Source organism: Camarhynchus parvulus, chromosome 1, assembly GCF_901933205.1.
Source record: "Camarhynchus parvulus chromosome 1, STF_HiC, whole genome shotgun sequence".
Classification (NCBI taxonomy): domain Eukaryota; kingdom Metazoa; phylum Chordata; class Aves; order Passeriformes; family Thraupidae; genus Camarhynchus; species Camarhynchus parvulus.
Window position 1 is genome coordinate 56,348,983 of NC_044571.1, and position 25,907 is coordinate 56,374,889.

Below are 25,907 nucleotides of genomic sequence, written 5' to 3' on the forward strand. Positions count from 1 at the left end.
CAATCCCATTTTACTGGGCTGGCAGACATTAGCAGCACTGGTTGTGCGATTATCTTACCCTTGTCACTATAATTGGCTCTTAGTACCTATCAATCACTACCTCTGCATTGTCTGTCTTAACATCTGTGTCCGAAATATAATGTCAGTATAAAATCCAATGGAGTTGATACTGTAGTGTTGGTGATCATGCCTACCAATGATGTTCCTAGTTGACAAGATGGCATACTGAAATTTCAGAGGTTTTCTGCAAGGGAAGCTAGAACTGAAATAGATTTTTTTTCCTACTCTACCCTCTCATTTTCCTTCCCTAGGCACAGCTTTGGATCTTATTCTTTTATAAAATGGTTTAGTTTCTAGATAGTTCAAATCCTCTTGTTGATTAGCTCCCCAGGCCACAGCAATGCCTTTGATTTTCTCTTGCTTAGCTGCTGCTCCTTTTCTTGAGGTAAAAGCAATCTTTCAGTGCTTCAGGTTGTGCTTTTATTCAGTGACCATTAATTAGCCATTAGTGACTACTTTATGATTCTGGAGCTTCTCTTTCAGCCTATACTTCATACCTTTCAACGCCTGAGGTGCCATCCAGTGCTTAAACAGGATTTGTATCATCATCCTAAGCTTGCATTGTTAACCACTGGTCTCATTTACAACACCGATATCTAACCTTCTTCAGATTCTGCTTTGTTCTTGAAGTCCTTTTCTTTGGGTTTCTTCATCTTTCATCTGCTTTTGGAAGCTATTTGAAGAGCAGGGGTTTGTTGCCTATCATGCTACCTTTGTCTGCATGAGGTGGAGGAAGCTAATTTTGCATAAAAGTAATCTACATAATACTGCAAAAGTTTTTAGTTACTTGGGGTTATTTGCTGACTTTTTTGCACTGACAAAATCTTAATATAGAATCATAGAATAATAGAATGCTAGGGGGCTGGAATGGACAATAAACTCCCAACCCTTCTGCCATGCACAGGGACACTTATATCATAAAGTAATATGTAACAAAATATAAATTTTATTTAAATATAACCAGTATGTGACTTGAGTCATTAATTTGCATATAGCATGTCAGGACTGTATTTTTACCAGTTTTGAATTAGCTACAACAAAAAAAAAAAGAAGACTACAAAGGTCATATTAATAAAAAAAAAACAATCTGAATTAAAGGTAACGCCTCAGTTTTAGTTTAAACTAATTTCTTCAGGATGAAAACAATAATTTTAGTTAGTAGTAATAGACATTTATGACAAATATGAGTTCCAAGGTAGTCCTGTAATATATTGACCTTCTCACAAACTATAATAATCTTTCTTAACCTGTGTTGTGCCTTTGATACGCAGGCGACAACTGAGTCATCTAGATCCCAGGTATGCTCTGTCATCCATGCTTCTATATCAGGCTTCTTTTGCCATACCATTGCACCAAATTCAGTGTTGATATGGTAATTTTCTTAAATTAGATAAATACCTGCACTTTGTGATAAGTCTTTGTGAAGTTTAAAATTATTTTTTTAATATCTCAGATATAACTGTATTAATATTTTATAGTTTGTAAAGTGTGTAGTGTTTTATGAATATGCAGTACAGCATGTTTTAGAAAAACCTGAACATTTTAGGTAGTCTTTACAATATATATTTTAACTTCTGCTAATGAGACCATAGATTTCTGTTATTATATGGAATACTTTCATTTGCCCTCTTGCAAATTGTTTTTGAGATTTGGACCTGCAACCAGTGTCAGATTTACACACCTCTAAAGTGTAGTTTGCTAAAAGTCTCTATCTCTACTTTACATCTTAGCAACACCTTCATGTCCTAGTGGTCACAGCTCAAATAGTTCACCGATAAAGAGGGCTGTGAGTCTTCAGTTTACATAGTAAAAGTATCAGCTTCATATTTTCCTTTCAGCTCCATCCTAGCTTGAAAAGTAAGTGGAATTCATTTTGACTAAGTGGAAAACATTTTGACTAAGTAGTGAGTGATACTTAGCGTTTTGAAATTTATGTTAATAAAACCTGTCCACTAAAAATTCTCTGGACTACAAAATTATATTCATCATGAGATGCGTTACTTGCTTTTGTGAAGCCAAATCAAACTATCAACACTACCCTTCCAAAGGTAAATAGCCAGTGAAAGGGAATCTTTATGTAAATGCCACTTGTCTGCATACTATTAACATTCAGATACATACTTTCTCATGCTGTTCAGATTCTTAGTAGAAGCAGACCAATCAATTATTTTGATCTTATCAGAATGTAAAGAATTCTATAGCTGAGATAATAGCAGCTACATTTATTGTAATATAATTGAGAACTCCATCATTGTGGCATCTTCATTGTGTCTCACTTTGAATACTATTTAAGTTACAAGCCACTTTTATCAGTGGTTATTTACAAAGATTGCCCTTTTCTTGCATAGAAGCAGTGAAGTAATGCCAAAATGGAATATCTGATTTCCAATATAGCATATTAGTTTGTTCTCAGTTGTGTTATTCAGTTTCATTTTTATCATAATTATCTAGTTTTAAATAAGTTTTAGTTCATTTAAACAGTTATGACCTTATTTGCAGTCAATTTTGCAGCATTTATTTTTGCAGAGGTTTTATATTGTTTATCTTGTTTTGGAAAAAAAATAAAAACAAAACACATTCCTGTCTCACAAACTTGCTAAGAGCGTTTTAGGCTTTGGTTCTTCAAATATTTACTGCTTTATTATTGTCTGCTAAGTTGAGCAATATGAATATTTTTATTAGTTCTGCAGTGTTGTGCAAAACTAAAGGACACCATGAATGCCAGTACTGATAGTTTAAAAAATGAAAGAAGTAAATGTAATTAGGTAATTAAAGTTCAGATTCCAACAGATAAAATGCTTGCCTTTAAAATAAATTAAAAATCCCCAAAGCTGTTTATATTAGTAGGTACCGTCAAAGACCCTACTTTACCTGCTTAGCTCAAGTTCATAAGGCTTCCATTTTATTAATTTGTTCTCACTGGAGTAAGAGATTCAATACTTCTCAAGAGTACTCCTTTCCTCTTGGGAGGAATGAAGGGAATGAAGGACTGTAAAAGTCATTGAAATGACATCATTAGTTTCTAAAATATGTTGGCAATTTGTTTTTTCAAAATGTCTGCTGGAATAATGTCCTGAAAAAAATACAGATTTTGGACAATAGTATATATATTAGCTTTTGGGAATTTAGGAGTATGTTTCATTCAACTAAATTACTAAATTTAGTTGTAAAGGGGATAGAAGATCTGACAATGATATATATGAAGAATTCCTAATATCCAACAAGCATTTTGTGGAAGTTATTTTCTCCAGGTAGTTTCCCCTTTTGGAATTACAAGTGCTTCACTCAAGTTGTTTCCTCCCTGGTGCTAGTAACTTTTTCCTCTTGTTCCCTGATTGCCTCCACTTATCCTCAAATTGGGCCCTCTTCACCAAGAGGATTCCTGAGGTCATTTTCTGTTATTTGAATTCATTCTTAAGAATCACTTTTATTAGGAAGCCAGTGGGAAATAACTCCTTTCCATAACTGTGTGGGAGTGTAAGCTCTTCCTCTTATGTTAAATTACAGTGGCAGAAGCAAAAAGAACTCTGAGACCTTTCAGAGTTGCTTACTCAGTATTTACTCATGTTAATATTTACTGGAAAGTTGGCCAATTTTGGAGAGTAGATCTAATTTTTGCATAATGTCTGTTTACAAAAAAAAAAAAAAGTCATACATGTGAGGAAGGAGATGTGACAGACGTTGACCACAAATCCACCAGAAAGGAGATATCACTTGATACTTCCCTAAGTATGGAGGTTATTTTTCAGCTACAATTGCATTGTTTTGACAGTAAAGTATAAATCTGGGTAAATTACCAAGAACATCCACATGTTCCCTCAAGAATAATTGGCACATACATGCTTGAAAAAGGTTCCAGAGAATGATAAAATACAGGTATGTTTAATAAAAAAAAATCTAACAGACTCAATGTGATACATCTGATGTAAAACATCTGCAGAAGCCACTGCAAAAGATGAGATACAGCAAAACCTTATATGTTCACAGAATTTGATGTTTTTAGTGCAAAAAAGTAGAGCTGATCTGAACGAATATTAATCTAATCAACAACTAAGAGTCACAGGCTGTGCTCTAACAAGATGTCAAAGGTGTTAAGTCTTCTGGAACATGGAGGTTCATGCACTTATTTGCAGCCCATGGGCTCAGAATGCAGCAACTGCTGTTAATTTGTACTATGTAGAAGCTCCAAAAGAGCATGTTGTTTAGAAGAAACATTTATTTTCCTTCTGAAAATTTTACTTAGAAGTGGAATCTGTGGAGATAGCAGCTGAAAAGCATTTGTGAAACTGTGGAGATAGCAGCTGAAAAGCATTTGTGAAACTGAGGTTTACACAAAGCCCATGGGAAAATAAATAACAGATGTATTTGGAAGAGAGAAAAATAATTAGAACAAACAGAACTGTTGAAAAAATTAAGAGTCAATAAAGAAATGTCTGTAGATGAATATTCTCATAAGGCTTGCCATTTATGTTATAGCAGTAAAATTTCTCAACAAACGTGAAAACAATGCTGCTAACTTAAAATGGCATTACCGTGAAAAACAATTACAATCTCTGGAAACGTCTTTGGTATTAAGAGCTCTAACAGCTCTAATGTTTGTACAGATAGTAGGTTTTGATTTGAGTAGGCATTTCCTAATCCAAATACTACCTCACATCTCCTCTGTAAGGAGGTAGACATCCTAGTCCTCTAGAGTCTCACTCCTGCTATATGATGCTTTTATTCTTTCAGGTTTTTTTCTGTATCATCAAAAGTTTCTTTTCTCAAGTTGCAGAGGAAGGGAGGAATAAATATCCTTACCAAAGCATTGGAGGATATACTTTATTTTTACTTTCCTCAGTTCAAGGTTGTAAAAGAGCCAAGAACCTGCTCTGTAATTGTTGGAAAGCTAGCTGATGAGAAGGTCATGTCTCTGACTCTTCTTCAAACTGAGTCTGCTGCTGCTTCTATTACTATGCTGTTTGCTAGGACGCTTATCTTCACTCAGCAATACCTCAATGGTTGTACAGAAGTATAGCCTTGTTATTGGATACCAAAATATTCTTGCTCTGAAGCTTGCTGACAAAAGTGACTTGATTCCTCTGGCAGCTTCTCTCTATTGAAGACTACTAAATTCAAATACAAAGTCTTTGAATCATGAACAGCTGGAGACCAAGAGACCATTCTAGAAATGTAATTATATATTTATCCTGTCCTTTGTATAATTGTTTGCTATTGGATACTAGTGCACAAAGGATGCAGGGGTAGGTGGGCTGTTGCTCTGATTTTTCTGGATATTCTTAGGCATTTACACCTACCCAACCCAAGACCAAAGGGTCTTTCCCACCCAAAGCTACCCAGAAGTTTTCCTTAGAGTAAGCTCAGTCACTCAGTCCAGTCTGAACTTTATCGCTCCACCCATGAAAAAATGTTGAACCTGAAAATTTTCTTGAGCCCCTCATCTCTGTAGCACAACTTTCAGTATGAGCAATCAATGTGTATATTTTCTAATTTATTGCCTGTTTATAAATTTAAATGGAAACAGTACTGGGCTCAATAAGCTTCTTCAGAGGCACACAGTAACCAAGAGATAAGATGTAAGGTGTATTATATCCAGATCCATATATTCTTTTAGGAAGCTATGTTCAATTAATAATGCTCCCATAGTTGTTCTTCTTGCTTTCTAAATGAAATTGTAATAGATCCATCTCAATAATAGATGTTTGTATTTTTTCCCCCCCTGTGAAACAAAACTAGTGAAAATACCAGTTTTGGCTATTCTGGAAAGCAGATTGCTTGTATTCTTGTCAGTGTCATTGGAGTTGTCATGTGTAAAGAAAATGGGAAACTCCATAATAGTAAAACATGTTGACTGACTTCTTCATATGTAAACAATAGTTCTTTGCTATTAGCTGTCCCTTCAAGTCATAGCCGTAGATAATCTGAGTGCTGATCTGTTTTGGTTATAAGTGGTTAAATAAAACTAAAAGAAACTTAGCATTGTTCTCAATTTAGCAGGCTTTTTTCCCCACTAAAAGGCACAGCATCCAAAGCGAATAGGAAAAGGGCTATAAAAAGATTGAGTCTTTTAAATGGCTTTTAAAAACATTAGCAGGTAATGCAATATAAAATGCATTTCTAGACTATCCTGTATTGTTGAGTTGGTGAGAGAGTAGGTGTGTATGCAAAATTCAGTGGACTTTGTGAAAAGGTAACCTCTTTGTAATCAGTTTGTGCTTATTGCCTACTCTTTTCTCTGGCATCTCTAAGATGACTCTGATGCAGTCCCCTTTGCACCCCACACTGTTCCCCACAGGTGATTATATATATTAAGATCCCTCTTAACCTCCTCCTTTCAGGCTGAACAGCCCTAGCTCTCTCAGTGTGTTCTCATATGAGAGATGGTCTAATCCCTTTAGCATCTTCGTGGCCCTTGACTTTGCTTGGATATGTTTGTGTCTCCCTTGTACAGGGGTGCCAGAGCTGGACTCAACACTGCAGATGTGTCTCACCAGTGGTGAGAAGAGGGGAGGATGCCCTCTTGTGACCTGCTGGCAACGCTTTTCTTTGGTCATCTTTGCCACAGAGCCACAATACCCATGATCAGTATGTTGTTCACCAGAGTCCCCAAATATTTTTTTTTAAAGATGATTTTCAGCCAGTTAGCCCCCCATCAGTGCTCCTGGATGAGGTTTCACCTCATCACATACAGGTCTTTTGTTGGAGTTCATTAGGATGTTTATGTGTCAAGCTTTTCAAGGTTCTTCTGAATGGGTCAGCCATTATTTTGAATTTTCTACAATATGCAAACTTGATTAGACTGCACTCTCTTCCATCATTTGGGTCATGAACAAAGATGTAATAAATACTATCCTCAGTATTAAGTCCTGGGGTACACAATTTCAAAGGCTTAACTTTCTGTTAATTCTTTTGTAAGTCCAGTTTACATAGTTGTCTCTTAGAAACACTCGCTTTGAGAGTCATTCTACTGTATCTGGCTCCAATGTAGATAAAACGGGATAATCTCTGTGGAAAACTCAGTGTGAGTTTACAGTGGCTTTTTTCTGTTGTCATAGAAAGGACTTACAGACTCGCAATGAACATCAGAAATATTGACATTTTTATTAAAAAGCTCAATATTAAGATGATTTCACTCTCAGTCCCATTACTTAAATGGGGAATTGCGATCCAACTGAGATGCAAGAATTTGTACCTTACACCACTGAACTATTTTTGTATCTCTGTGGTAAAGAACCACCTCTTGTCACAGCTTACCTTTTGCTTTTGTCATATGAGCAATCTTAAGTTAAATTTGTGTAAGTATCAACCTTAATTTCAACAGCTGATTTGAAAGGGACAGTTGTCTTTCAGGGTTCATGAAGGGTGGAGTTTATTTTGAATTTGTTTTAAGCTCTCTGGAGCTTGGAGCCCTCTTTGTTATTATGATTAGAGTCAAAGTGTATCTATTTCTAAACCATAAAAGCACTCTAGGACAGCTCAACAACGGACCAGTTTATCAAGAGCCAACAAGATGGCATGAAACCCACTCTTCTCAGCTAGATTTATGGAATGGGTTCATCAGTCATTAGGAGAAATCATACCTTTTTAGATTATACTTGCCAAGGGCTCTGAAGCACTATCAAAGGCTTTCTACTTTGTGTTGGACATAAGTAAGAAATGTAACTCTTCTGATACTGGACTAGAGTGTTGATTTGAAATGTGAGGTATGTGCATGTGTTTTGCTTTTGGAAGGGCTGTTATGTGTCCTTTGCCTGAAGTCACTGCAAATAGTGATACTTTTCTTAAGTTTCATTTAATACTTCTAAATCTAAAAGGAGCTGTCCTTTCAGCCAGTCCATTCAAGGCACACTTGGCACCTGTTTCTGCTTTTAACTGTACACTGGAAATTTTCTTTTTCTTACTGTAAGAAGAAAACAGTAAGAAGAAACAGTAAGAAAACAAGGTTCTTCCAAAATTTTAGCAGTGTCAAAGGAATCCCTGTGTTCTGGGTCATGGCTCTAGTTTGTGCGCTGTTATTGAAAGTCAGACTGATAGTCATGTATTCCTTAACTCACCTGTCAGTGAAGATTATCTGATTGCTGCTATGGCTTTACCAGAAAAAAATCAAAGCCTTATAAAAAGTTCAAGTTGAAGTCTACATATCCTGTGCATTTTCTTGACAAAGTTGTTCTTATCATCCACCCACAAATCCTTTGTAAAATTGTATCTGAATTTCACTGGAATGAAGGCTCAGAGTTGAGGTAGTCATTTTTAAATGACAACCAAAATGTTTCAATGTTACATTGAAGCATTAAGGTTGCTTTGTATGTTTATGTTTACAATGTAACAGCCTTCAAAAAGTCTTCTGCCCTGATCATATACATGGCTGAAAGATCTAGAAATTGTTCACATCAGCACTATGAACACTGCACAGAATCTGGCTGCCTTACACTCTAAGACTGAAAAGATGGACCCCCACATCCAAAACATTGGAGCCCACTGCTGCACTGATGGCTTCAATTATCTTTCTCTCTGTGATCTGCTGTTCTACTTCTTGGAGCCTAAGTCATTCAAAATGACGCATGCCTAAAGCTTTCCTCTTGTGATTTTGTTCAGAGAACGTTACTTCAAATTTAGATGGAGGCCTTTAGTCAGCTGAGTAATGCTTTGTAGCCTCCACTAATCAAAATCAGTCTTTACCTTGTAAAAGCAAATATAAAGGACTTTTCAGTATGTCTTTAAAGTACAGGTACAACAATAACAAAGTTAAGAGATATAACTTTCTTTTTTCCTTCCTTGTGCAAATAGTCTGGAAACATCTCAGCTGTCACTGTCCCAAGCCTGGCAATCATTTGCCTCTGAATTTTTTTGTATGTAAATGCACAAGACCAAGAGGGAGCTAAACCTTGAAGTAGGCTGTGAAGGGCTTATATTTTAGTCAGTCAAAAACTGGGTGAAGTATGTCGAACTTGAATTATGTCCTGAGCTGAAGAGAAAGAAGAAAAACAGTGTGTATTCTAGCAAACAAGAGTAAAAAAGCATCAATTCTGGTATTTGCTGAATTGAGAGGATTTACTTCTTAAGATGAGGAAAACAAATCCAATACCCTCAGCACTCCAAGTTTGTTGTTAATGTATATGAAGGCTTGAGTGCTTGCCAGGAAGTTATGTCAAAGATGAAACAAAGATAATTAAACTTGGCTATCCAGCTAACTTCAGGAATAACCCTTGAGGTTTTGCATCCTTTTCCTTCTGTAACCGTTATGGAATCTGTAGGGTCTCTTTTTAATGTAAGTATTTGTCCAAGTTGTGTGCTTTTAGTTTCACACAAAACTTAGTGTTTATCTTTAGGAGCTGGTCCTTTTCATTATCTCCAGTATAACAAAAAGCTGCACATAGTTGCAATGCCATAAATAAGGACAGGTGGAAGATGATAGTCAAGCTTCCTGTAGCTAAATCTTGTAAGTGTACAGCTTGAGTAAGCAACATCAACAGTAACCTTGCTAAAGAATCCATGGTTTGCTTTTCTGAAACTTCTTGGTATTTTCCTTTGTGAGAAGAGTAGCTGAATAAAGATTTGATTCTGTGAAAAAGGAAACAGGCATATTATTATGTTTTCTCCTGGTAAAATGAACTTTTGGAGTCCTGGTGTTCTGTGTTTATTTTATATTGGACAGGTTCAGGGAACTGTAAAAATAAAGCATTTTTGTCCAAAATAATATTGTTACAATACTCTTATTTTAAAACCACATTGCTAATGGTATTTGTGATTCTATCATGTCAGTGGACTACTGCTCCTGGAATTATGGTATATATATATAATTTGTTCTTTATAAGTACATGAAATGCACGTGTCACTACTAACTGCAGTATCTGTTGCTCTCATTATAAGACATTATAGGTGCACATGTAAAGCTAATGATACTCACTGCACTAGAAGAGAAGGGTCTTTAATATTCTTAACATTTTTAAAGATGTAATTATGAAATTAGGTAGTTTATGTCTGACTTGGCACTGAAATGTCAAGGGCAAGACTCACTGGCTACTTTGGGAAGTTTACTTCTCCTTTAGATGGTATTTAAAAGACAGTTGTATGAGTTTTAATTAGGTATGATATTAAAAAGTGTTTAAATCTTCTATTCTGCAGTTGAGGGAAAAGAGATCATTTAAATCATAAAAGGATATCTTTCTCAAAGGAATTACTGTGGACTATGTAACTATCTGCAAGCCAACCAGAATTCCTAGTTCTATGGTGTCAAAAGATTGATACACTTGACTAATTAGGAAGCCAGTTGGGACTGGTGCCAGTCATCTGCAGCAGCTTGTGAAAGCCGATTTAAAGGCCCCTTAGGAAGTGTTTATATCGAACAGTATTTGTGACTCTTGTACTGGCATGGTAGCAATGTTGTATACAGCTCTCCCAAGGTAATTTAAAAGATTTCTCACATACTGCATAGTAGACTCTCATTTCTTAATCTTCCCATTATAGGCACTTGGACAACATTATTAATAGTGTGGGTACTGATAGTTACCTGCATAACTTAGCAGCAGTTGTCACAGTCAGCTGCTGATGTAGGTACCAGAAACCAGAATTTGGAGCCTACTGAAGTTGTACAAGTTTGAAAACCATGCTTTCTACATGTTTTGGGTACAGAGATTGTTAGGTATGTGCTTTTATTTGCAGTGGTTAGCTTGTTTCAATACATCCATGTATACAGAGCAACTATTAGATGAGTTTTTTCATTCAAGTTTCAGTCTTCTACAATTTATTCTTCTAATACTGTTTTGCATGTCAATGGAAGCACTAATCTATAATCCACTTTGTGACTACCAGAATATTTCAGATAAGTGTGAAAACAGATGGTGCATGTAAATGTTACAGCTTTACTCCAAGAAGTTGTGGGTTTGCAATATTTCTGTTGCATTATTTTAAATCTTCTTTTTAAAAAATTTATTTGATTAGCCTTTTATAGTAATCATGGTTTTTTATACTGAAAATTGTTAAGTTTATGAAATTACTATGAAATCTGTAGTAGTCTTGGACAGGCTTAAGAGGAAACAGATGACATGCTGAAATAGCATTGAAATTTTTCTTCTGTTATTCCTATTTCCTAAAATAAAACTTATGAACTCTTTTCCATAGACATGAACGGTATCATTTTGGTGACTGTGATACTATTCAGTATTGTTTGAATTGCCATTACCTAAAATGCTTATAAGCTTTCCTCCAGCATTCATGTTTTTCATGTTTGTTTATGTAACTAATGTCTTGGCTCAAAATTTCTTCAGGCATCATGTTGGTTTGAAACTATTCACTGACTATATTCATTCTAGACATTAGTATTTTATAGACTTGCATGACATCAGATGGAGAAAGTTAAACAAGTAACAAAAAAACCCCTACCAAACCAACAAGAGAAAAAGACACTACAAAAATCAACCCCAAAACAAAATAAAAACAAAACAAAATCCAAATCTGAACAAACAAATAGGAAGCCAAATACATAGTCTGAGTGATTTTTTATAAGGTGTATTCCAAGCCATACTAATTGGTGTGATAGTCCATTAGTTGTAAGAGAGCAAACTCCAGTGTAATAAATAAAGCATGTTATAGCAAACACAAAGAAAAATAAAAAACATTCTATATTTCAGTCTTCATGTTTATTCTATACCTGCCATGAATATAAATGTTAGGCAAAATTATTATTTATTTGCTAATTTTCACTTATTTGGTTTTGTATGTAGCACTTTTGTCTAAGGTTGAAAACTAGTCTGGTAGTGCAGAGTATAGAGAAAGGAGAAGAACTAAGGGTTACTGTTTCCTGGATAAAAAGCTGGCTGGATGGCTGAGCCCAGAGAGTGGTGGTGAGTAGAGTTACATGCAGCTGATGGCTGGCCATGAGTAGCCCTCCACAGGGCTCAGTGTTGGGCACTGTCCTATTTAGTATTTTGTCAGTAATCTGGATGAGGGAATTGAATGCCCCCTCAGTCAGTTTGCAGATGACACCAAGCTGGGTGACAAGTGTTGAATTGCTGGAGGACAGAAAGGCTCTGCAGAAGGATCTGAACAAACTGGATCAGTGGGCTGAGGCCAGTTGCATGAGGTTCAACAAAGCCAACTGGTGGGTCCTGGATGTAGGTCACAGCAATCCCCTGCAGCGCTGCATGCTGGGGACAGAGTGGCTGGAAAACTGCCCAGTGGAAAAGGCCCTGGGGGTGTTGATTGACAGCAGCTGAAAGTGAGCCAGTATGTGCTCAGGTGGCCAGAAAGGCTACTGGTACCCTGGCTTGTGTCAGCAATAGCATGGCCAGCAGGACCAGGGCAGTGATTGTCCCCCTGTATTTAGTATCTTGTTATATGCACCAGGTGGTTTAGATCCTGATTTGCATATTCACTGTTAGCAATAACTGCTGACTCTATCCAAGAGGTGTGTTGACCTAGGGAGTTTTGCCCAGTGGGGTATAATGAGATTTCTACCATGGGAATTCTTTATTCCTCCATTGAGATTTTTTTGTTGTATAGTTAATCCCAGTGTTCTGTTCTTTGTCCTCCCATGTATACATACAATGGGGTAACAAGGTTAAAAAATAGAACACTTTCTGATGTGTTTGTTAATGGAAGTAAAAGGAGAGTGTTTAATACTTGCATTTGGTTGCTATCTCAGAGTAACATTCATAATTCTTTTGGGGGTTATTGTGCACCTGTGTATATTATTAGGCATTATAAGCATATAATTTGACAAGTAGAATTTTCCTGAACTACATCAATTATTTATTATTGGCCAGAGGTTATTAAATGTGAACGGAAAATGGCTTTTGATTAAAGCTACCTGTGGATATCACTATATCCTATCCAGTCCAAAACTGTTCGCTCTGCTCCCTGCTGAGAAACAATTTTAACTTTTTATCACAATAACAGAATGGTCTTTTGTCAAATGTAACAAATCATATAAAGGACAGCTCTCAAAAGCTGACGTGAGACTGATTATTTGCAGTTGTAGAAGGGTACTGAAATGAAAATATGAGTTAAATGACATTTCGCTTAAAACTATGCTTGACTCTCCATATAGAGAAAGAGGAATGTGAAATGAGTGGAATAGAATTTGATCTAGTTCAGTCTCTAGAAAACCAAATCTGTTGTAGTTAATTGCAAGAGAGCAATTCGTAAATATTAAAGAACTGGTCAAAGTTTGAAATGAATTGTTTTAATAATAATATTGGTATCCCTTATTACTGGTTTTTGTTGATGTTATTCTTTGTGCTTTGATATTGCTATGGTAACCAAGAGGGTTCTTTCTTTTTCCTTTACAGAAGGTGAGGAGACTGGAGTGATGGATAGCCTGTTGGAGGCCTTGCAGTCAGGTGCGGCTTTTCGAGACCGAAGGAAAAGGACACCAAGGTCCAGAGGTGAATATTCTATTTTATATTTTATTTTCCAGAGAAATTTAAAAGCATTTAGGTCCAGTGCTCTAGAATTTAGATACTGTCAGATTTAATTCGTTAGTACAATGAATTTTCAGGGATGTTTAGACTGTTGCTTATGTCAATAAGACTGGAAATTAATGTACTGAACTTATTATAGCCAGATCATTATGACAAGACTTTTCAATACATCCAAATGTACTTTAACTTTTTAGGCTTAATAGTTATATGGGGGAAGTGACAGTTATCTTGCTCCATAAGTGAGTCTGAGTCAAATTATTTCTCTGGTATATAACTGTCATTTATTCCAAGAAATACCTAACTCGTAATTCTTAAATTCCTAAACTTCTGCTTTGTCATGTTGTAATACTCTGGTAGCTTTCAAAGAGGTGTTTTATTTCCATTGTTTCTTTGCTTTTGCAGACACACCACAAAATCTCAGTCCACCCACACAGCGGCCTGTGCTGAAAGCTTGTAACCATGGTAATGAACCTTATTCATGAATTGCATGTGCTTTTTAGCTTAGGTTATGTAGTTGATCTGTGCTTTCAAGACTGCTGTGATTTTTTTCAGTTTTGTACATTAGTGGAGTACTAAACCATATTGGAACTTGCTTTTTAAGAATCATCTGAATATTACAACCTGAAACTATACTTACTGATTCCTCTGCAAAGCTCTTCTATCTTTTGTGGGATTTTTATTTATGTAAATTTTGATTATATTTTTAAATTGTAGTACTTTTAAAATCCTTAAGAATCATTATGCAAGTTTTTTAGGGTTTATGGGATTGTAATAGAAAGCAGAGATTGTGTAATGTTTCAAGTGTTAGTTACTAAGTGCCTATTATACTGAATCTGAGAACTTTTGGCATTCATTCTGTGTTTCTTTGTCTTGGTTTTCATGGTCCTATAGCTGGAATGGTTTAAGCTATTGTTTATTAGTATTAATTCAAAAGGAGTGTTGACTCAACAAGGTTATAGTAACTATTTATTTGTAAACTGCTGAACTATCTTGCTATCAGTAGGACTTGTTCTTGCAAGTTACAGTGCAGGTGTGGGTCCCTGTTTGCTTTGTTAGATAGTCAGTCTACAGAATTTTGCTATATTGGCTGTGTTTTACTTAAGTTTGAGGAGTCCAGAGTGACTCAGTTACTCATGACTAATGGTCTCAGGAAAAAGTTTATATCTGTAGTCCTTCTGTTAAAAAGAAAGTTGAATAATGGGGAAGAAATGATCTTTCTTAGTTTTTAAAGCAGATTGAACTATTTTTTTATATTTAAATGCACTGTGGGGTTTATGAAGCAGATGTCATAAAACTGATTATATTAATTTTACCTCATGTGTAAGTGTTTATTTCTCTAAGTGAGTGTAGCAAAAAAAAAACCCCAAACCTGTTCAATTTGGCAAATAAAAACAAAATTGAAGAAAATAGAGCTGAAAAGACAGTTTGTCAATAATTACAGAAATTGGATCAAAGAGAAATCAAGTCTATTTGACAGGTACTTGTCTAGGACATAACATATTGATATTTAAGTAATGACTATAGAGCACATCTGAATTTATCCTGTAAGTGGTTCTGCTTGTAAGAGCATTCATATTGGATACTACTCTTTTTGGATACTGCTCTTACTGTTCTTATCAGCACATTTCATCTAGGTAGCTGTCTGTAGACAGACTTGTAGCTTCCAGTTTTCAAACTTAACTGCCTTTGGTCAAACATTATGGCCATGTTTCAGATTAAAAAACAAAACAACCAAAAAAACCCACTTACACTTACCCAAATTTTAATGCTGAAAAATCTTAGTCTAAACCATGGATGGATTTGTACATCAGATGGATATAATTTGGTGCTAAAGTTTGAAGTTCAGATATCTAATTTGGAAAGAAGAGTAAAAGTAAACTCTTGGATCTTTTGTTGTTTTTACCAAAGTCAGTTTTTCCATAGAGCATTTTGTGAAAGTCTCATTCTAAGACATTTTAAAATTAATTCAATGTTTCTTTCGCTTGTCTTGTTGGTTGAGAAACAGTCTAGTACATATCTGAGCTTGATTTTAAGGAATTCATGAGCATGTTTTTGATTTGTTGACACTTGTCACAATGTCTATGTGTTACATCTTACCATCTTGAGCCAAATAGAGCACCAAACCTGGTGCTCTATTCATTCACTAGAATGAATGCTAGACTCTTGAGTGTCAAAATCAATTCTGGATAATAATAATAATGGCAACCTTAAAAGAGTTAATGTGGTCAGTCAAGATAGGAATTATAATGATAAAGTTTCTTTCATTTTCTGGGTTCAACAATGTATGTCAGTATTGTTCTCTGTTGCTAATCTGTGGTTCCTCTGGGCTTTATATGAGTCCAACCCGGCCAGCCCGACCACAAGCCCAGCACGGACTTAGCATAGACAAAGGATAAAAGACGAGAAGCACTCTTCCCCACATGGATGCATGGATCCGTTTATTTGCTTGAGACCGGATACTCCTGCGATGGTACCATCTAGGCAGGAAAGAGGGCGTGGCCCCCTTGCAGTGGGGTTTTGTGCCCAGGGGAAAGGGGGCGGGAAAGAGGATCGTGGCCAATGGGATGCCAATGGGGAGGGGCCACCCGTGGGACAGACCACAGACACAGGAGGGTATGGAAAGGGATACCTGGGGAAGAGACCATGTGGTAGGAAGGGGGGGATACACCATCGACGTGACCCAGTAACATTTCTCCCACCACCAGCTAAATGCAATACAACACCCTGTATCATTTTTTTCTTGCGCTTGATATCTGATATATACATACACATTCAATAGCCAGTTCTTTTTATCTATATGTGTATAAGTGATAAATGCTCTATACAATGGTCTATTATGTATATACCATACAAGCAAGAAGTCTGTGACTTCAGAAAAACTGGGATATGTTATTAGACAGAAGTATTGGCTTGGTTGTTCCTAATTTGCTATTTTTTTCCAGCCTAAAACTTCAAATGGATGCCAAATTTTATATCATAGGAAAAAAACCCACTGTCTTACTGTAAAGCTAAAATATGTGGAGATTGCTGAAAGTCCTTAAGTAGCAATTCAAGCACTTTCCATGTTTGCTTCTGTACTGGTTTTGGCTGTTTGAGTTGACTGGTTACTGGTTTGGTTACTGTTTATTCTGCTGAGACTGACAGATTCATTTATAGTAGATATATTCTATTAATGCACACTGCAGATTCATACCTAGGATGCATCATACAGTCAAAAAGAATTACAAGCCATGACTTGAAATGGCTGTCCTGAATCCTTTAGAATGGAGTAATCTCTGTTGGGCAGGTGCCATCAAGTTCTAACTAATCTCTTCTGTTTCAAAACACAACCAACCAAATTTAGAAAAGTCTAGTTTCATCTTCCTGATTAAAGATATTTCTCTTAAAAAAGTGGAAACCAAATCAGATCCAAGCATAAATAGTGTTACAACCCCAAGCTGGCAATGAAGTGCCTCGCAGCCACATGCTCCGTCTTCCCTGGTGGGATGGAAATAGGTAAATCTCATGGGTTGAGAAAAGAACAGTGTAATAATTGAAATAGAATAATAATAAGACTACTACTACTACTACTACTACTACTACTACTAATAATAATAATAGGGAGGAAGAGTAAAAAGTAGAGGGAGGGAGAGGAATGAAACACAAGAGAACAAGTGATAGACAATACAATTGCTCACCACTATGGGCCAATGCTAAGCCAGCCTCTTCCTAGCAATCAACATCTCCTGACCAACTTCCTCAGTTTGCATGCTGAGCCTGATGTCATGTGGAATGGAGAATCCCTTTGTCCAGTTCAGGCCAGCTGTCCCAGCTATGCTCCCCCCCAGTTTATTGTGCCTCTGCCCACTGAGCCGGGCACATGTAGAGCATGTGAACATCCCATGGGAACCTGAAAATTCTTGACTTAGGGTAGCTGCTGAGCAACAACTAAAACATTGATATGTTATCAACATTCTTCATAGACTCAGTTCAAAACAGAGCACTGTACCAGCTACTAGGAAGGGAATTAACTCTATCCCACACAAACACAGGACAGGAAACTGGTTCTATGTCTCATGGGGCATGACAAGGGAGAGAAATACAGCCTGAATGCACACTTTCTCCATAGCTGTCATATAAATGGAAGCAGGAGGGAAATTTTACTAACCATTGCCATTGTCACCCTCAGTACAATGCTACACAAGGTATCAAACTAGCATTTGCTTTTCAGGGTTAGCCAAACCCTGTAAAACTAAACAATACAGAGGAGCAAGCCAACACTGCTCAGGTCTAGAACTGGGAACTGGAATTGTTTCCTTTAACTAAATAGACCACTTAAGGAAAAAAAAAGAGCAACAATGAATTTAGTGAAATACTGGCTAATGTGTGGGCTGTTTTTCTCTTCGTGATCTGTTGAGCTTCCCTGAAATCTCTGGTAGTGTTCAGCTGGTACTTCTAGTTAAAAAAGAGTGCTTGTTCTCATGCTACATTCCATGGTTGCCAAATGTGTGTTATTTTATTTTCAATCCTACTGCTTTCTTCTGTTTTTGAACAGATTGCCTCTTTCTAACCTGATATGTGTTTAAAAAAACATGTGTTTAAAAAAGGATTGGATGTGGCACTTGGTGCTATGGTTTAGCTGAGGTGTTAGGGCATGGGTTGGACTAAATGATCTTGAAAGGCTCTTCCAACTTCGTGATTCTGTGATATGTAGGTTTTGTCAAGTTTGAATCTGCTCTATTTTTGTGACCAGAATTACCAGTTGTATTTTTAATGCTTGTGACAAGGCCCATCAAGTCACAATATTTCTTGTGGAGAAAAATTCCTGCTACATAACTAACAGAAGTAATATACATTGAGAATTGCTAAGTCTTGGAAATGTTTTAATGCCTTAAGAATGCAAGTACTATATGCTAGATTTTAGTGGATATAGATACGATTGGTATATTTTATTCCCATTCATAGTGGTTTTTATTTTTAAATTACCTACTGAATTACATGTATGTGCAAAACTATGTGTTAATGTTACAGTTTGCTTTAACTGCAAAGGACCATGGACTGCAGTAAATATTTTGGTACATGCCTTTGCTGTAATTCCAATTCAGAGCGCTGTTTGACACAAGCAAAGTATTGGTATAGTTTTAGTGGTGTGCTTAGGATTCAATAGCATCTAACAGAGGAGCTCTTTTATTTTATTTAGGAAGCAGAAGAAAGCACGAAATTTTCAGCAATCAGGATTTTGCACATTAGAGGATCATTTCAAGCAGCTAATAGCTATGGCTGATCTGAGTTTTTCAGTTATTTACAGCAAGAGTCAAGGCATATTTGTAGCTTGTATGTTTACTTCAAGCTACGGAAGTCCAGATACATGGAGCAGCATATCCAAGGCAGGGCAGAGCCCACTGCAGCACAGAAAGCTGCATTATTCACTAAGTTTTTGGTCAGGTTTTGCAGCCTGCATCAAGTTCTCTGCTGCTATGGCTACGCATTTATTTGCTGTAGCATTAGCCAAGCTAATGCTACCTGAATTGCATGAATACAAATTTGAGATGCAGCTTTGATTGCATATAAACACATACCTCAAATGTGTTGCAGAAAGAGTTTATCTTTACAAGTTGACCATATTAAAAATGCTGTGAGTAAAGAAAAGCTATAATAAAATGCAAGCAAAAAAATACAGATTGCTTTTTCAAACTGCTGAGGTTGAAAGAAATCTTTCCGTCACAATCAGTAATTGCATTGTGGACAACATTTCTAAAGGTGACAAAAAGGTCTTGTTTCTATATTGAGATCAAACTTCCATTGTAAGAGATGGTTGTAATTATTATAGCTTTTTGTTCAGTAAATCTATACACAATAGAATAATTTTCATGTCACATCTAGTCTGAAGCATTTTAAAGACTTCTGTTAAATAAAACCCTTATATAGTAAAGTCATTCTCTCCCAATTATGCATAAGGAAACCCTTTTTTCATGTGTGTTCGGTTCTTTTCATCTCATATTTATAATAGAACTGTCATCTGATAGTCATATTAATGTCTCTGCTACCTTATTTTTGACAAGCAAAGCTGACAGTGAGCTCAAGCTCATCTTAGTTCTTGAAACTGTGTGACCACATAGAGGTCATTTCTATTTCATCATTGCATGTGACAGCAAGCTATGGTTGGCATTTCAACCTAATTTTTCCTTAATTCTGTGTATGTGCTTGTCTTTTCCTCAACTGTATGTAGTGAACATTGGTAAGTACCTAATAGTGAAGAAGTTACCCATGAAGATAACTTTTTCCCCAGAACATGTTAGCAGTAAAGGCACCCTCTTGAGCATTAGCAGTCCTTCACAGTAGATACTGCTTTCAAGGCACTGTGCATGTTTAGCCATGTGATCACAAAACATCAGTACTTCTGGTGGAGGAAATTTTTGTTAAGCTTTGTGAAGTTTTACTCAATAGACAAGTTTTCTCAGTAGAAGACATGGAATAACTGTAGGCACTGTTATGAAAGGAAAACATTTAATAGGATTTCTATTAAAAATGGTTCTCAGATGTTGCCATTTTAAGACCAAACTTTCACTTCAATATTGACTTCATAGGTCAAGTAAAATTGCTGCTTATTCTAACAGAAATAATTCCCCTGGAACCATCTACACTGTTTATAATAGTTTTTTTCCTAGAGCATACTGCAGAGTTCAAAGGAACTGACCATAAAAGGTAATTTTGCATGTGTGGAAAGAAAAAATAACATCCAGACAAGGAAAGTGAATTTACACATTTTTATTTCTGTCATTAGAAGTATTTCTGCATTGCCACAGTTGAAAACACATATCATCACAAAAATATCCCTGAAGAATTTAATTCCAAAATATCTAGGAAAAAGCTTAATTTTGATGCAGAGTTTTCAGTAGTCTCTCACACTCATAATTTAATGTTAGAGTGAAGAAAATGTCCTACTCAGAAAGGATGGCAGCCAGCAAGAAGAGTTTAGAATGAAAAATGAGAATTTTTTTAGGGGGGGGCCTTTTCTAACAAAAGGTTCTTTGAAATAAAGACTGACATGGAGAGGTATAAACCACTCATTTATTTAAACATTTATTTATTTTAAAGTGCCAAATGCTGAAAAATGGTTGGAGACTCTCAAGAGTGGAAAAGGGTACTTCAAATTAGTAGTAATTGCGTATTATTACTGTGAAAATACTGATTTAGAAAGAAAAAAATGCTATCTTGCCCTTAGTATAAGCTAAACACACTGGCAACCTGTATTTAGAAAGATGAGGAGGAATTATAATCCTATAAAAAGTCTCTATTTTATTAAAGTCTTGTGAGATTTCCATTATCGACTCTCATGAGTGAGGTTGCATGCATATCCTTCACCCTGTGTCTTATCATATAGCATCATATCTGAACATAATGCAGACAAAAAGGAGAACCCAAGCTTTCTTCAGAGTAAAAATTTTAAGTACTACCCTGAGACAAGGTGGACCTTATCACGTGACCCTTTGAAGATGTCAAATTAGACACTCAGAAGAGCTAATTGCTTTTGTAAATATTTTGCCAGTGTTCATTGGTATTAGTTGAATAAGATCACAGCTCTCAAGGGAGGCGAGGACACGTTCTGCAAGATAAGAAGAGTAGCAAAGAGGTGACATTTGAAAGCAGTGACACTGTATATTCCATAATTGCACATACCGTAAATGTCAGCTTCATAATTGCCTAGGTAGGTAACTGGATTTCCAAAAGCTGCAGCAGGCAAGTTATATATTCAAATCAGTCAGCTGAAAATTTATCAGTGGAAAGTCTTAAATCTGCAAAGGCAGCTGTAAATTACCAGCAATTTACCTGTATTTGTCTTTTCATATTTTAGTCACACAGAACTTCCCATTCAAAAACAATTACCAGGTTGATAGGTATAGCAAAGAGATTCTGTCACTTCTCAGAGCACTTTTCAAGTCTCTTCCATATTTGTTAAACAAGATTTTAGGTATAAATTTACCAGTCTGTTTCACTTCTGTTTTCTAACTGTTAAGAACAAGTAGTATCTAAACTTCTGCCTCATTCTTCAGAGGCTTTTAGAAATTTCATCTGAGTAGCAGATTTGCTGAACAACGGCCATAAAGCTCTTTATATTGTGGGTTTTAAAAAATAGCTAGATAGATATAGACACATATATATTTCTTAAAGGGGTTATCTTTCATAAAGAAACCATAAATAAACCACAAGTGAAATATTAGGTAGGAAATTTTCATCAGCTAGACATTAAAAATGAGTTTTCTCTTGTGAAAGACTTCACTGGGGACAAAATCTGAGATCCTAACAGAGTATGATTCCTGACCTGAGTCTGTTCTGTGACTCCAGTGATGTCTGATTAATGCAACATTGTTTAGTCAGTCAGAATTCAAACAATTTAGAGAAAGCATAAAATATTTTTCATTAAATTCTTCAAGCACTTTTCTTAAGTCATCTATTTTTGCCATGTAAGTGAATGTGTTTTATTAATGTTCTGGGATTTTTTCCTCCTTTGGGAGAATTTTGTTCATTTTTTTTCCTAGGTGGTTGCTGTAACAGAACAAAAATGTTGTGTAGAACTACTGGAGTTACTCTGGAAAGGTGCAAATATGCAGAGAAAACAAGGTTATCTTTAACTTCTCCCTTTTGTTGGGGTGGGAACACTTGGAAAATTTACTTTCAAGTTTTTGAACGCTCTAAAGGGAAATTGGCAGTTCGGTTCTATCAGAAGTAGTGCTTGTGCCTGCAAGTTTCTTGATAAATCCAGTATCTTGTTTCATTCCACAAATAGATTAATCTTTTGTATTTCCACCACACATACCTAAGGCAATATTTGCATAAGTCATCCAGCAAAATAATCTGAATCCCAGAAGGCCTTTTGGTGGCTCAAACCTGGAGATCATGAGTGATAAAGGAAGGAAATACAGGAGTCAAACGCAACTCTTGCTTGAATGGCAGGAGGAAAGATGGTAGCCAGGCTTCCACTGAATGATCTGGAATAGTGTGAGCAAGTTACAAATCCAAGATGGGAAGCTGCAGTTTAAGTAATTTAGGGAGAGAATATTTGGATTTTGGAAAATACTGGGCTAATCAATCTATTCCCTTTCAGCATGCACTGAAGTAGTTTGGCTCTTATCCTTGGCATGGTAATCTTTTGCTTTAAAAAAAAAGCCAACAACTTTTTAAAGCAAAATTGTTTTAACCAAACAGAAAAACTATGTGAAGTCTATGCAATTTCCTAGATGATCTTACTTCCTGGAGGATAACAAGTATATACCTTCTTTCTGTGAGAGACCGTAACTGTCTAGTTAGTAGCATAGTCTTTCTGTTACAATAGTTTGTCATGATGTCTTCAAAAGAAGACTTTGTTTGTAATGGTGATGGTCTTTATTTTCATGGGAGAAAGAGTTTTCATCATGCTTTTTTTTGTCTCCTGATATTATCTAACTCCATATACCAGAGAAATAAAAGAAAAGCTGTTTCCTGACCCTATAAGCTTGACCATATTTGCCATAGGTGTTAAAAAATCTAAAGACTGGGATTTGGAAAACTAGGAGTGAATTTATTCTACACTATTCAAGCTTGCAGTTCTTGATTTTTTTTCCCTCCTTGTAGCATAGCAAAATGATAAAATAAGAAATTGAAAAGATAACATCGGGACTACTTAGTGTCATAAACAGGGAAATGGAATGAAATCTCAGCAGATTTTCAGCACAGACAAATAATTATTCCAGAGGTATTTCTTTTTATCTGTTTTCTTAGGCTTTAAGCCTGTTTCCTTGTATTTGAAAAGAGATGAGTGTACATGGTGCATTATAATACAGTGCACATAAAAATACTTGAATTGGCTCTAGACAGTCTACTTTGTGTACTTCAGGCAGGATAGCTTTTAGGTCAGGAACAAATTTGGATATCACAGCCCAGTTTGTGGGGTTCAGAAGATATTTGGACATCTGCGTACTACACCTAATTGAGCTATGCAGTTTCAGAAGCATATCCAAGAATGTGGCAGCAACAATTACCATCCATCCCTATCCATTATGATTATTTGAATCAGTAGACTCACTAACATTTGTTATTTATAGTGGCACTCTGTGAGCAGAGGGGCTAATGAACAGAAGGGAACTTTCCAGGAATATAGAAAACATGGTTTAAATCCTCTCCTTGAGGGAACAATAAATCTTGATGAACCAGGGTTAAACATAGCTGAGTGAGAGCTTTCATTACTCAGTTTAACTTTGGCACCTAAGTTTTACTGGTCTTTTAGCTTGGTAACTAAATTTATTAACAACAGAAGAAATTCATCTTAGCTGAAAGGCAGTTGTTTGAGTTACTACAGTTACATATTAGCCAGAAAAATAAGTTTTGAAGGTGGTGATCTTCCCATTGTTTTCTCTAGGCTCTAGAGAAGGGATCAGAATATAAAACCTATTAATACCTAAAGGTTTCTGCTGCTTTTATAGCTTTGTATAAGGTTAGTGTTTTCTGATTTTGGTTGTTTTTTACTGTAGTCATAATTACATTTGGTGATATTTTTTTTAATGGTGCCTTATTTGCAAAAGCAAAGACCAATCCCCAGATACTCTCAATTCCTTGCCAAAATTGCTTTCTTTTCAATGCAAAAGCAGAAAAACGTTTATCTGGGGTCATATTCTTATTTCAGTGGGTGCATTTTATTGCTGTCATTACCAGACAAGGGAGACTGAATATGTATTTTTTCCTTCCTATGCTTTAAAATGTAAATATCTCCTTTGATCCATCTTTTCCAAGATAAAGCAAACTTTATGGTATCTAATCTTTCACTCTGCCATCAGTAGCTCAAGAGCTGTCTGAGTCAATCTAATGCTCCTAAATCTGCTGATTAACTCATATGAACACAATGCCAAGTTAGGCAATTAGGCTGAGCAAGGGGCTTGTGGAAACATTGTTTTGGTCAGTATTTATAAAGTGAGATAACATCAAATGACAGCTATGTCAAAATAAATGCTAGAAGCTAATAGAGTGCCCCATCCTTTCCTCTGATCCTAAACTTTGCGGAGGTGAGTGGAAAGTGGCTTTGGTTTTGCGTTGCTTGGATTTTTATAGAATCATTAAGGTTGAAAAAGACCTCCAACAACATTGAGTTCAACCTTTGATCGAACACTACCGTGTCAACTGAAGAATGGCACTAAGTGCCACATCCAGTCATCCCTTGAACACTACCAAATATGGTGGCCCTACGGCCTCCCTGGGTAGCCCATGTCAAAGCCTTGCCACCCATTCAGTGAAGATTTTCTTCCTGATTTCCATCCTAAAGCTACCCTTGGGCAACTTGAGGCTGTGTCCTCTTGTTCTGTTGCTGATTGCCTGGGAAAAGAGGCCAGCTTCCACCTTGCTGAAGGTGATAGAGTTCTAGAGGGTGATAAAGTCTACCCTGAGCCTCCTTTTCTCAGGATAAACAACCCCAGCTCCATTGCCCTTCTCTGGACACGCTCCAGCACCTCAATGTCTTTCTCCCAGTGAGGGACCCATAAACAATAAGAGGACTTGAGTGCCTCGCTGGTGCTGAGTACAGGGGGACAATCAGTACCCTGGTCCTGCTGGCCTCACCATTGTTGACACAGGCCAAGATACCATTGGCCTTCTTGGCCACCTGGGCACACACTGGATCATATTCAGTTGCTGTCAACCAGCACCCCCAGGGCCTTTTCCACTTGGCTTTCCAGCCACATTGCCTCCAGCCTGTAATGCTGCAAGGGGTTGTTGTTACTCAGGTACAGGACCCACCAGTTGGCCTTGTTGAACCTCATACAATTGGCCTCAGTCCATTGATCCAGCTTGTTCAGATCCTTCTGCAGAGCCTTCCTGACCTCCAGCAGATCAACAGTCCTGCCCAGCTCAGTGTCATCAGCAAACTGACTGAGGGTGCACTTGATGCCCTCATCCAGATCATCATTAAGGATGTTAAACAGGACTGGTCCCCGTGCTGAGCCCTGGGGAACACTGCTAGCAACTGGCTACCAGCTGGGTTTAGTTCCTTTCTCCACCGCTCTCTGGGCCTGACCATCCAGGCAGCAAAGAGTGCACCCTCTCTAAGCCATGGCCTGTCATCTTCTCCAGGAGAGTGGTGTAGGAGACAGGGTTGAAGGTCTTACTGCAGTCTGTGTAGACTACATCCACAGCCTTTCATCAGTTACTTGGGTGATGAAAGGAGATCAAGTTGGTCAAGCAGGACCTGCCTTTCCTAAACCTGTGTTGACTGGGCCTGATGCCCTGGTTGTCCTGCACATGCCATGTGATGGCACTCCAGATAATCTGTTCTGTAACATTCCCCAGCACCGAAGTCAGACTGCCAGGCCTATAGTTTACAGGATCCTCCATCCCACCCTTCTGGTAGATGGGTGAAATTTGTCACAATTTGCATTGTTTGGTTCTTAAACTGAGCTCTCCAGGCTCTCTTTACAGACATCT

At 36.8% G+C, this 25,907-nt stretch overlaps 1 protein-coding gene across 3 annotated transcripts in view; it reads left to right on the forward strand.

The window, feature by feature from the left end:
* DIAPH3 (diaphanous related formin 3) overlaps nucleotides 1-25,907 on the forward strand; it is a 201,959-nt gene that overhangs the window by 133,093 nt on the left and 42,959 nt on the right. For all 3 annotated transcript variants that reach the window (XM_030958150.1, XM_030958160.1, XM_030958168.1), the window contains 2 exons: nucleotides 13,350-13,445; nucleotides 13,884-13,943. In XM_030958150.1, coding sequence (XP_030814010.1) covers nucleotides 13,350-13,445; nucleotides 13,884-13,943 — 156 coding nt within the window. The remainder of the gene's footprint in view (nucleotides 1-13,349; nucleotides 13,446-13,883; nucleotides 13,944-25,907) is intronic.